We start from the raw sequence: 13,532 nt of genomic DNA on the forward strand, positions 1-13,532 counted from the left end.
TTCTCCTCCACTGTACATTTTTTATCCCGCTGTGTGGTCACTCTCTCTGCCTCCACTTGGCAGCTGAACACGAGTGCCTGTTGATGCGGCCAATCAGATCCCGGATTTCTCTCCCAGGGCTCCCTGATTGGCCGCTTCTGCAGAGCGAGCCAAAGTGAGGATCACTGGTCCCAAATGCTGCCTGTTGACTCAGTAACTGTGACGTGTGCACATGGACACGCCAGCAGGGGTTTTCCATATGATCTCATGCATTCATGTAAGAATATTAAGAAGAATTTTATAAGCTTCTTTTTTCACACCAAGACTGTCAGATGCATTTTATTTATACCACATAGCAAATGTCTCTTTTTATGAAAATATATAAACAATAACCAGATTGTCATTTATCAATTGGATGCACTTTAATCTTTGTTTCACTTTAAAAGTCAGACCTAACACTTGACTGGAACAGGCAAATAAACATCATCCCTGCTTGTGAGCAGAAAATAATGACTTGAAAAGAAAAGAAAACAAGTCTTTTTGTCAAAATTCCGCTTAGAACCAAATATGAATGAACCAGAAAGTCATGAAAGTTCCATGAACACGACCTTTAAATGACTGCTAGAGAAAGCAAGTGTCCAAAAGTGCAGGTTCGAACCAAAACGGCATCTTTTTCTGTATAAAAACAGTTTATTTTGCTTTATTTTCCATATTTCAAATTTCAGGTGTGACTATCTCAAAAGGCGTCAAATGTGTTCGTCGGGATCACGTGTTGCAGATTCTCATCTGCTGCTTCCTGACGCGAAGGGCTTTTGTCATGAGTCACGGTGGCATCAGGTGCTCACCGAGCTGAAGTGGAAAAACTTTTCACGCCGCTTCCTTCAGCGGATGTTGACACCAGCTTCAAAAGAAAAACCTGAGCAAATCAACCATTTTATCATAGGGGAAAAAAACAAACCTTTTATTTCAATCATATTTATGAGTTTGGTGTAGAAAAAGGGGGCACATAAAAAAAAGGAGCCTTCTTAATGCACCTCTTTTTGTTTTATACCTATAGATGTCTAAACTCAAAGTAATGAGGAGCTTAACACAATCATTTCCAAAAACATTTTTATAATTTTTTTTAGTAGTTAATGTTTCATGAACATTTTAAATGTCATCCATGCATTTTTCCAGAGTTGCAATTTACATTTTTTTTATTATAATGTGTTTACATTTGTAGCTTAACGATTCCCAAAAGCTTCCAAAATTAGAGTCTTTCATTGACCGAGACAGTTTATGTTTCATTTAGCTCCAAATTACGGTTCTCACAAAGGTCATGACCCATAGCAACCATAGGATTTTTTTCATGTCTCAGTCTGATAAATAAGTGTAGCAATTTTTGTGTCTCTGTGTTTAAATAGCTTTTCCGTTTTTCCTTGGAAACCAGTGGTTTCACTCACCGGGTTTGCATATTTTACATCATAGTCAACGAGGCACCCATAGGTGTATTTAGTTTAGGTGGGATTTCACTGTGTGGAGATTTTCTTTATCTGACAAAGTGTAAGTTTTAGATTTTCAGAGCAAATGCAGGTTAAAAAAAAGAGTTTTTGCTCACTGTGACCACACAGAACCAATGACTGAAGTGTGTGGAACCAATGATCTGGTAACACGTGTTGGATTCTGAACGTCTGAAACGGGTCGGCCAACTCAACGATGTTCCAAAAATGGGCGTTTGGGTCGGGGCAAGACAAAGGGATACTTTTAATGGGTTGGCCCCACCAACCAGTCAATCAAACAAACAAAAACTAACACATTTCTGAGCTCTTATAGCCAAAACAAAGATTTATTTCAGGGTTGTCATGGCAACGTTACTTAATTTGTTAGTTTTAAATCCAATTTGCTTTCACTTTCTGCAAATTTTGGGAGGGGTTAACATGGCAAACTCCTACAACAAACTTTAACGAGTCACAAGTTGATATTTTCAATTATCTTTATTTTACAAAAGGAAAATAAGTACAAAATGCGAATGTTACGGTAGGAAAAAAAAAAACCTTGGAAAAACAGCGAATAGACACTGCATGTGACGGAACCGTGCAGGTAGAGAGGAAGTGCACCACCAGGAAATGGGCCACTGCACACGCTCAGTTCACCTGGCTTCACAAAAAAAAAACAGAAAACAAAAACACAACAGGCAGTAAATGTCCGCTGGTTGTTTGTCTGATTGGCTCTGCAGGATTTCTGAGGTGTAAAACCGAGGCAGAGTGAGCCGTTCCAGCACGCCGATCTGCTCTGCTGCACTCTTCAAGTATTGCTTGGAGCCTGATTTACTTCATCTCTGTGCTTTCATGAGAATTTTGGTTCTTCTCCATCACATCTGATTCTCCAAGGAAACTTTTCTACATTAAGGCTTCAGGCCAGTAGGGTCAATCTCTGCATCCACACTTAGGTCAGAGATTTAATCAGGGATGTACAAAAAAATAAATACATACAAAATCATCATAAATCAAATACGTTTTCAAATAAAACTACAAGGAAAAAAGAAATAAATTACGCTCTAACAATGAGCAATTTCTCATAAACGTCAAAGGAGGCTTTTTTTTTTTTTATCATCCAGAACATTTTCACAATCTAAAAGATTCAAATCATATATTTTTTTTCTGTATCTCCTGAAGTACCTTCTCAAATCCACTGGATTTAAATTCAGACTGGCTGAGAAATACTCGTCCCCATCAATTCTCACAACTTAAATTCATCTCCGAAGAAACAATAACTATTTACAGCAAACAAAGAAACAGAGACGAGTGGGGGAAATAACGGCGGGGGCGAAGCAAAGTGTGCAGAAACGACCCGGGGCTGTGGCGAGACGGCCAGCACCGATTGTCCTGGAGGAGATCCGAAAGGCACATTCGCACAGAAAAACTTCCCGGTCGCAGATGTGGAATCCTTCCCCGCCTTTCTGCCGCGCGGCGGCGGCGGTTTGGACACAGGTTGCAGAACAAAACCACAAAGGAGGCGTCTGAAGACCATTAAAGTCAAGTTAAGTTTGGAAATTCTGAAATTATTTCTGCTGAAACGAGTCGCCTGTGCACACATGCTCACGCCTTCTGTAGAGCCGACCCCCGGGACGCGACAGAGGGAAAACGCTTGTACAGAATTTACAGTGTTTGACCGGCAGTCCATCAGTCTGTGCCAGCAGACTGAAGGAAGGACTTCCTGTCGTTCAGTCAGACAGACAAGGTCCAGTTTCCACAGGTGGAATTTCACGTCTTCCTTTCATTCCTCATGTTTTCTTTGCTTGTAGGCCAAGGAACGGCTCCGGGAACCAAGAACAGTCCGTTGAACGCTGCGGGTCTACGTGAGCCTGTAGAGAGTGCTGATTGTTTGGGTGATGAAGTTCAGGAGTCCTCTGCAAACCTCCTCCCAGTCCTGCCACTGCTGGGCAAAGTGCTGCTACAGACACAGAAATATATTAGACCACCCAAAAAACCTGTATCGTAACATTTAACATGCTAAAAATACATTCTACACAGCTCACAGCGTAACTAACGTAGCTGGTTTTATGCTAGTGTCCAAAAAAGTACAAAATGATATCAAAATAATACAGTTACCAATTTAATGCACTAAAACATTAATACAAAAGGAATCAGAGAACAAATGGAACAAATGTGGAAAATTTGAAAACTATTTAACATGCTAAAAAAACATTTAAACAGCTTATAGCATAGCTAATATAGCACGTTTTATGCAACTATGAAAAATTTTTAAAACATATTTACCAATTCAATGCCCTTAAACATGTTTAAAAAATGAATCAGAAAACAAATGTGGAACGTTTGGAAACTACTTAACATGTTAAAAAAGATTGGAAATCATAAAGATGCTAATGCTAAGGGCGCTGACGTAAAGTATGCCAACAACCAACAACATTTTTATACTTTCAATAAATCTTTGCAGTTACAGAAAAATATTGTTGTTGTTTAAAATGCTGATGCTAAAATAAAAAAAATTATTAACAAAGAAAGAAAGAAATGGACAAAACGACTCAGAATGCTAATGTAGCATTGGCTAAGCTAATATCTCTTGCGTGGCTAAGCAAGTATGTAAATGAAAACTGTAGATTTTTTTGACAGAAGTTGGCCGATAAAACAAAGACCTATAGCTGTTAACTGTTTTGTTTAGTTTAGAAATTACAATTTACCTAAAAACCATCTGTGCTTCTTGAGTTAGAAAAATATTAGCACAAAACCCATCAACCCATCAAAAATGTAATATACCAAACTTAAACGAGTGTATTTACATGACAGTTTGAAACATTTTTGCGTTTCCTTAGTAACCGATGTTTACATTAGATTTGCCCACTTTGTAAACAGAACATTAGAACCATTCGCTGTGGGGGTGTTTACTTTGGAGCAGACTTTCAGCTTTGATGTTAGTAAGACGGAGCGTCTTTTCCAAACGTTAAGATTGGTGTCATACCAATGGGAAAATGTATTAAGGGAATGTATATTTCATGGTCCGTGTCTCTGAGTGCAGCGGATGAAGGTGTTTAGGTGTACTGCGGTTGCTATGGTGACACTGCAGGGGGGCGGATTGGCTACATCAGATTTTGTTTGTTTTTTTGCATAAATTAGTAGCAGAAGTGCAAAAACTAAATCCCCCCCAAATGCTGATTATTAATAACAAAAATCATTATAACAAGATGTCAAACTGAATGGAAAACTGGTGGAGACATTCATTATTAGTGAACATCTCGTTTTTATGAATGAAGAAGGTCTTTTTTGGGTCTGTGGTTGAGACTCCGCCCCCTTTCCTTAACGGGCTCCGTGCCTCAGTATGAAGTGCTCATGTTTGCTTTGCAAACATCAAGAGCACAAAGAGGAAAAGCAGCGCCTGAAACCTGCTGCATGCCTGCAGACAGCCCGCTGAAGTGTGCACAGATGGGGGGGGGGGGGTTGACGTCATCTTTGTTTGTGTGCAAAAGGCGGGATGGCGAGGGGAAGTGTGCGGTGGGGTGGAGGGTGCTGCCAAACTCACGCGATCGACAGGGCAGAGAGAGAGAGGGAGGGAGGAAGGGACAGGATAGGGCAAGATGACGGTAAGAAAGAGAAAAACAAATGTTTACTTGGGGGGTGGGGGGTGAAGTGGCTGACACGCACGTCCTCCTGTAAACGTCCGCACAGCGAGCTGCACTCGCGGCAGGAAGTCTGACAGCCGTTCTTCTACTCATTCAACGCTTCATTCACAAATTTGCGGAGTGAAACCTCGGGGGCTTCCTGTCGGACACGGATGATTCCTCCGGCCTTACAGACGATGAACAAGGAAAATTGTGTTTTTAAAACGTCCGGTGGCGTTTTTCTCATGATGATGTGCGTTATGTAAAGAAGCTTTAAATTTGCATTTATGTCTATTTTTGTTGCACTGCTAATGTCAGGTTGTGGGGGGCTGTAAGCTAGCTGGGAGCGTGTAAACAGATGGATGATGGGATGTGGGGGCAGGCTTACTCCGAACCACAACTCGGAGGTAAAATTTCTAAAGAACTCCTGCTGCTCTGCAGAAACTATGTCCTACGACTTAGGGACAGATGACGGGAGTGGGACTCGAACGGGCGGCTCTTCTCACCGCTCTGCGGAGGGCCGTGTCGTTGAAACTGTCTCCGATCATCTTCAGATGCTCGGCCACCCTCCTGCACTCCGTCTCCTGCGCGGCGTCTCGCGGATGCCGACTGTGGGGCAGCAGATCGGGCAGAGGTCCACGGCGGCTGGCGATGCTGCGGTCGTCCTCTCCGTCCAAGTCTGTGGCACAAAAAAAAAACAACCTTTCAGGACGGACGGCACCATTCAGACTTCAGATCAGAGTTCAGGTCTCTGCCGGGGTCACAGCGACTTCGTTTCCTCCTCACTTGTAATCTTTTAATCTGCTTAATGAGTCGGCTGTTTCCTGTGTTTACTGCTTTCTTAACAGATTTCTAAACTGACAGCAGGAAGGTTTGCTTCACCTGCTTCACCTCAGAGTGCAGATGAGTTAGCATCACAAAAACCAGAAGCATCTAACCCTTCCTGTGACACACACACACACAAAAATAAAAAGAAAAGAAAAATAAACGGCAACCGCAGCATCTGCTTGACCAGCAAGCCTTTCTAAGTGGAGCCCAGAGAGGACACTGAAGAAAATCTGACATAAACAGGAAAACCCTGGCCTGTTGCCAGGGTAACTGTGAGGCTGAGGCCGAGGATTGGAGGACGGGGGGAAGGACTGGGACGTGATTGGATGGACGCGCTGAAAATGGGCGGGGCAAAGCGAAGGGCTGAGGGTGTGACAGAGGCTCTCTGACCAGTCAGTTACGATGAACGAATCGATGAAGATGAAGGAAAACAACAAACACAATGGATGAAACAACAGCAACAACAACAACAAAAAATTTCTGAGTAAAATGTGAGGATTTTATTTCAAATCTTAACACTGGAGCTAAGAGTGAACACTGAGTGAAGAGGAAACGCTGCTGTCTTCCTGTTGGGGGGCGGGGGGGGGGGGGGGGTGGAGGACAAGTCTGAACATGCCTGCCTGCACAGCTGACCTACAGCTGAGAGGAGGAGGAGGAGGAGGAGGAGGAACAGGAGGTCACTTTGCTTTGCTAAAAAAAACAAAAAACTTTCCCACAACAAAGCAGAAGAACATCCTACCTGACTCCTCTCCTGACAGGTCTCTAGGCGGAGCTCCACCTTCAGACAGGGGAGACAGAGGGGGGGTCGGAGCCCGTGGCGACTGTTGGGGCTCCCCGTGGCCCCCCGGGTAAGGGTGAGGCAGCCGGAACAACACATAGATGGTGTGACAAGTGTCCAGGTGGTGGGGGGTGTTGAGCAGGCTGGGTAACACGTTCGGGGGCCCGTGGCACCCTAGATAATTGTTCTGGGGGGAAGGAAAAGGGTCGCTCCTTCCTGTGCCACCTTCAACCGTCTCTACGGTCTCTGCGCGGGCCATGTCAATGGATTCCTGTGGGACACAAAGCATAAGATAAAATAAAGTATTTGTAAAAAACCTGTTATTACAGATTCAATTATTTTTACAAAATCAAATATATCTTTTTTAAGTACCCCCCTGTTTAAGAGCCACTGATTAAAAAAAGACAACAAAAAAAAATCCTTAAAACGAACTAATTTCGAGCAGTTCGGAGATCCTCCGCTAGGGGGCAGCAGCCCCGCCATATTTGCCCCCTCACGAGACCTGTGTTTGTAAACAAATCCCTGCTTCTTAGCGCACGCGGCTCTGAGATACGCACACTTTTATCGGACATCGAAACGAACCAAAACTGTCAAAGTCACACAATCTACCGCAGTTTTTCATCCAAACCAACTCCTTTTTTTTTTTAAACACAAAACGTTCCAACATTTTTTATACAGCCTCTTGTGACGTTCTTCCTTCACGTTTGTTGACATTTTGACAGCTTGGAGGCTTAAAGTAACGAAAACGCGATTTCCGCTCGATTTTCGTAAAAGGAACAGACGCTCGGTGGCTCTTTTCGGGGGGGGGGGGGGGGGGGGGGGACATGTCTGGGCATGTCAGGGAACGGAGACAGGAGCGCGCGGGCAACAGGAAGACAACGACCAGAAACAATTTCAAAGTAAATGTCCGCGAGTTTCAGCGCGTGCAAAAACAAGACGAACAAACTCTTTTATCTCACTTTTCTACTATTTTATTTAAAAAGAAATCACGGATGATGATGCAACAGGGTGGTTTGTATAATATAGTAGTAGAAAAATAAGAATAAATAGATGACATAAAGTGGGTCCAGAACGACTCACTTGCTGTTTGTGCCGGTCCGGGTCGAGGCTGTCTGCGGGTCCAGAGAGTCCGGTCCCAGGTGGACATGAGCGCCGGTAACACGCCGAGGATGCGAGCAGCGACGAGGCGGAGGACGAATGAACGGGGATGGCGTTAACGTCCGCTTGACGGGAGAGCTGTCACTCCATGTCAGGGCTCGGTTCCGGTTCGAGTCTCCGGCTAACTCCTGAACCCGAACTATGAGAAGCGAGGAGGACCGACGCGCCGCTGTGATGTCTATCTGATGACTGATCGGCTCGGATGGGCTCTCCCCCACTGATATCGGGTGGTGGTGTCAAAATAAGAGCATCTGCGCTTTCACAATAAAAGCGTCTCCATAATAACATTCAAAATCTTTTTATCTACAACTTAACTTTACTTGCTTTACATTCAAAAACTGTTAAACTCAGCTAAATATAGATGTATTAAAATAGGCTTTTATTCAATCCATGTGGATGTTCCATCTATTGCTATCTTTGTTTCCAAACTACAATTTTCTACATTTTTGAATATTTTTCTACAACAAAGGACAGCAGACATTTGCATTTTTTTTACTATTGTTCAGTTTTTGTAATAAACGCATTATTACTCTTTTTAATTCAATCATAAAAGGTAAAAAAAAAATAGAAAAAAAGACATTTTAAAAATGATTTCAACTTCTTCTTTCTCTTTCGGCTTTTCCCATCAGGGGTCGCCACAGCGAATCATCCTTTTCCACCTCACTCTATCATGAACATCTTCTACCCTAACATTAGCAAACTTCATGTCCTCTGTTAAGACTTGCATATATCTACTCTTGCCCTCCTGCCAGGCAGCTCCATCTCCAACATCCTTCTACCAATATATCCACTATCCCTCCTCTGAACATGTCCAAACCATCTCAGTCTGGCTTCTCTGACTTTGTCCCTAACACAGGCAACATGAGCCGTCCCTCTGATGTACTCGTTCCTTATCCTGTCTAACCTGGTCACTCCTAAGGAGAACCTCAACATCTTCATCTCCGCTACCTCCATCTCAGCCTCTTGTCTCTGTCTCACTGCTACCGTCTCTAACCCATAGAGCAGAGCTGGTCTCACCACTGTTAAAAATGATTTCAACAAAGATCAAAAATGGTCATTGTAATGGAACATTATAAACAGTTATTTCATAACTTCAAAATGCTGTTTAGATCTTCAAAAGCGGATTATCAACAACAACAAAAAACTATTGAGACCTAAGTATTTGAAATAAAGCAACTTTTTTACTCCAAAACATCCTTTTTTAAGGATCAGATTCTTCCCACAAAAGTAATATATAATACTAATAATATCGACAAAAACATGCTACATAGGTTAATTGGCAACTCTAAATTGTCCATAGGTGTGAGTGTGAGAGTGAATGGATGTGTGATTGAGGATATTCCACCCTGCGACAGACTGGCGACCAGTCCAGGGTATCCCTTGCCTACGCCCAAGTGGCTGGGATAGGCTCCGGCAACCCCGTGACCCCGAAAGGGAATAAACGGTTAAGAAGATGAATGAATGAATGAATATCGACAATAATAATAATAAAATTCAGTTTTTAGTTTCATTACAATACAACACCACTCTCAGCATCAGCAAACATCCACATCCTGGGTTTTGCCTTTATTTTGGTAGACTGAACTCATATTTGTTTGTTTACTTGACTTCCTCTCCGTTGACGCAGCGAAAGTTGACCATATACAGTCATGGTTGCTTTCTGACAGCTTTCTGACAGGATGCTACGCCGTCACAATTCACCCAAAAAACAAGCTAACCACAGGAAATCCGACTTCCATGCCAGTTCGAGGATGAGAATGAGTCAGGTTTTCATCTGTCAGATTTCACTCATTCATTTCAAAAGTGTTAAAACCAAATCTGCCATGAAGCGCATCATGTTGTGTAAAGCTTGGAGATGAAAGAAGGCTTTATGGCACTGAACCTCTGCTGCAGACCTGAGAGGACACGAACACTGGCTTGATGTTTGAAATTAGATTAGATAATATTCTCCTGCAGAGAAACCTGCAATTACTGCAAATGCAAACCCTTTCCAGTGATCGCTTACTCACTTTTTGCATTTGCTTTATTTAAAAAAAAAAAGTATTTTAAAAATCTAACCCTAACCCAGTAAGATTAAAGTCCCAGTCTGTTCAGCTACAGATTTGTTCTCAGTGTTCTTCTAATTACAATTATGATGCTTTTAGGTTGTTTTCTCGGACATAGTTTCGGCAGAGCAGTAGTTGTGGGCAAGACCACATCCCATCATCCATCTGTTTGCACTCTCTCCCGCTAGCTTACAGTCTCTTACAACCCTAACCTAACATCAGCGATGGAACAAAAGTGATGAGCATTATTGCAGCTTTAAGGCCCGTACACACCGGGACGAATATTCGCCAGCGTTTTTCGCCAGCGTTTTTCGCCACGTTTTTTGTGTTCACACCCAGGCGATTTTCGCTGACGATGAGCCGAGTGAACATGCAATTTCATTCCCTGACATTAGATGGCGCTTAATGTAAAACAGAAATACTCCTGTACACAAGGTGGCGCTGCGCAACTATACGCTTCTTAAAGTCGCTTTTCACTCAGAAGAAGAGAGCAAGTATTTACGTGCCTGTCAGAATCAAACAAAGAAAACAGGAATATTTCCAGCACCAGTAGCTCCAGCTCCAGTTCCAGCGATGAAGAAATTATTGTTGTGTTGAATGATGAAAGACGCCGGAAAAGACGTCGATTTTGGGGTACATCCCATAATTACGAGAAGAAAAGAACATGGGGAGTTTTATCGACTGGTACAAGAGCTGAAAATGTATCATGAGCGTTTTCGGGGATATTTTAGAATGTCCGTCATTATTTCTTCGCGACAGTGTAGACGCTACTTGGCGTCTATCTTCTTTGCTGATATGTGTTCTCAGAAAGGCAGTTTTTGTGTTTGAGCGCCCTCAAGTTGTGTTTTACTGTAACTGCAGAAGCTCCAGACACGTGTTCAAAAGCGCCATTCTCATTGGTCGTACAGTTTTCGACGCGGCGCGTCAAACCAAAAAAACGAACCCGAAGCGATTTTTAATAAATGACGCTTTTACGCGTGCCGTTTTTCGCGTCGGTGTGCACACTCACATTAGTGCCCCTTGTTTAGTGACGAGGCGTTAAACGTCGGCGTATATCGCGCGCGGAATTCGTCCCGGTGTGTACGGGCCTTTACAGCCATACAGTTCAGATCCAGATTCCAGTTTAGACGAGGAAAACAGAGACGCCTGCAGATCTATTGGTCTGCAGGTGGATGCATCAGAATGGAGAGGAGAGGGGCGTATATTTTACATCACAAATTTGGGCTTTTCTTTCAATCTTTTCTTCTGATTCACAACATTAGGAATACTCAGAAAAGCTACTTAATTTTCTTTACAAAAGCTTCCAACACGAAAAAATGCCACAAGAACATGTTAGAAACACAACCTTTAAATGGAGTGGGTCTTTAAAATCAGTGATGACTGTTTTTTACGTGAAAACACTGTGGATTCTCAATCATTTGATCTGAAACAAAGTCGGAATGAAGCTGCAGAAGAGCAGCAGAAAGCGGTTTCATCTCCTACAGTCTGGGAGCTCTGTACGCTAGCATGGATGAAAAACTCCATCCTTCACTCCGCCCCTGTTGTCTTCTGCAAACAGGCCTCAGTTGTCTCTTTGGGGAGGAGTCAGGGAGAGGGGCGTTGGCGTCCTCTCAGGTTCATGCCCAGACAAACCTCCACTGCCGGCGCTGGCAGAGACATGGCGGCGCAGAAGCTGCTGCAGACGAGATAATGAAAGCAAAACGGACAAATGTTGCCTTTGTGACTAGAAGTTTCCACCGCTGCCTTCTGACATTTTTACTGACATTTCTGTCAATCACGCATAAAATAACCTCAAATAGCTTTTAGGTAAAACAGTGTCGGAAGAACTAAACATCAAAGACCCTCTTTCAGAGATCCGTCTACCCACTCTAATGAAAACGGTGTTTCTTACATGTTCTTGCGGCATTTTTGTGGCATGATGAATGACATATATAAAGAAAATTAAGTTTAAAATTACATTTCTGAGTGTTTCTTGATGCAACTTGTGTGTCGATCAGGAGCTGATGAAAAATGCAGTTGGAAAAAGACCCTGTTTGTGACGTCTGGCGGGCCACAGGCTCCCTGCTCCGCTCCAATCTGATGCATCCACTTGTAAACAGATTCGTGAACTTCTTTGTTTTCCTCGCCCAGCCTGGCAACTTGCTAGGCTGGGGGGGGGGGGGGGGGGGAGAGCATGTAAACAGAGAGCTCGCAGCTATAGGTGATGGGAAGAGGGGGGCGGAGTTGCTCCGTGTCAATGATCCATCCTGCCAACAACTCAGAGGTGAATTTCTAATGATCTCCTGCCGCTCTGCAGAGACTATGTCCTGAAAAAAAAGACAACGATTTTTTGGTATTAGCAAAAAACGGCATACCGTAATCAAAATGAAACGCTAATTAATGATTTGAAAATAGATCACCGGGTGATCAGAGTGGAACTTTAGAGCTTCTTTCATGACCTGAATTTGCTCTCAACGTCGACAGGATGTGGCGACTAAATTTTCAATAAAGTGAACTCAGCGTCTTTGGTTTAATTGTTTTTATTTGTCTTTAATTTGCTTCCATTGCTGAAATTTAGAGCAAAATTTAAACCTTTTTTAAATAGTAATTTTTCGAGAAGAATGTTGATCGTCAAAACATAGAAATTTAGAGAAATGAGCTGAAAATACAAATGTACCTGTGTCTCCTTTTGTTGTTTGTGATGATGCACCATTGATGCACAATTGTTAACTGCTCAAAGATGGTCAACATGAAGGGGATTTAAACAGAAAATCTGAGAAAATGACCCTTGAAGCTCCAATTCAAGTCTCCGAAAGCCTTTGTTGCTGTATCAATTCAGCTCTGATGGTAGAAGACTGAATGGAGAGGATGACTGTTGTCTTCAGGGATGGACTTGCACTTTCAGATCTCCCTCCTTGTCTCCAGAGCCAAACTCAGACCCAGCCTGTGAGCCTCCATTCAGCATTCTCTCTTGGACCAGCTGGGCTCTGCAGCTGCATCTGATAGGCAAACAATAAAAAAGCTGAAGCATCAATGCTTTTTTCACTCAGTGCATCTCTGTTATCTTAAGGTTTCTGTTTAAAACAATCCTTTTTTCTGGATGATTTGCATGACGAGTGTGTGTTGCCTCATCCTCTGGGCCACCCAGAACTCCCATTTGGTGCCAGCTGGTGACAGATTCCACCTGTGGTGAAGTCACCTGCCAGGTTTTTGGTTCCAACCTGTGCGGACAGCCGTGTTTGCTGGCCCGTGAAGCCGTGCACACCGAGAGGGCGCATCTACTGTAACCTGAGCGCCGTTGTGCCACAGGCAGACGATAGGATGACATCAGAAAAGGTGCACATTCCTGCAGGTGCTCACACTCTCCCCCTGACAGGTAATCCGTCCCTCTGTTTAATTGAATTCTTTGAAAGTGCTATGAAAGCAGGTTTTTCCAGTTTTGTGGGTGCAAAAACTCCATGTTGGAGAAGGAAGAGGAACTCTGTGGAGGAAGGAGGTAAAACGTCTCCCTAAAGTCACTTTCACCAGCTGTTTGAGGGAGCCAAAAGGGATTTAAAACCATATGGTTGGAGTCAGAAAGGTGGCAAACCACAATGTTTACGACATCTAAACAGTTGGCTGAGCCTAAAGAAATCCCTTTACAGTTGCAAGGAAACATGTTACTTTAATA

The 13,532-nt window shown here is 43.1% G+C and overlaps 1 protein-coding gene across 6 annotated transcripts; it reads right to left on the minus strand.

The window, feature by feature from the left end:
* Positions 1-1,933: 1,933 nt before the first annotated feature.
* Positions 1,934-8,057, minus strand: bbc3 (BCL2 binding component 3). Of its 6 annotated transcripts, none has more exons than XM_078930201.1 (4): positions 7,761-8,057; positions 6,642-6,951; positions 5,581-5,753; positions 1,934-3,408 (listed from the first exon to the last, which is right to left on the minus strand). In XM_078930201.1, exons 2-4 carry the CDS (start codon positions 6,937-6,939, stop codon positions 3,313-3,315), a joined length of 567 nt encoding a protein of 188 aa, XP_078786327.1. In that variant the 5' UTR covers positions 6,940-6,951; positions 7,761-8,057; the 3' UTR covers positions 1,934-3,312. The 6 variants fall into 6 exon arrangements, with proteins under 6 accessions (XP_078786327.1, XP_078786324.1, XP_078786326.1 ...); XM_078930198.1 differs by having other exon boundaries at positions 1,934-3,411; XM_078930200.1 differs by lacking the exon at positions 7,761-8,057 and adding an exon at positions 7,290-7,479 and having other exon boundaries at positions 1,934-3,411.
* Between the last annotated feature and the right edge of the window lie 5,475 nt (positions 8,058-13,532).

This window comes from Oryzias latipes, chromosome 13 (assembly GCF_053564925.1).
Source record: "Oryzias latipes strain Hd-rR chromosome 13, Olatipes_Hd-rR_3.1".
Taxonomy (NCBI): domain Eukaryota; kingdom Metazoa; phylum Chordata; class Actinopteri; order Beloniformes; family Adrianichthyidae; genus Oryzias; species Oryzias latipes.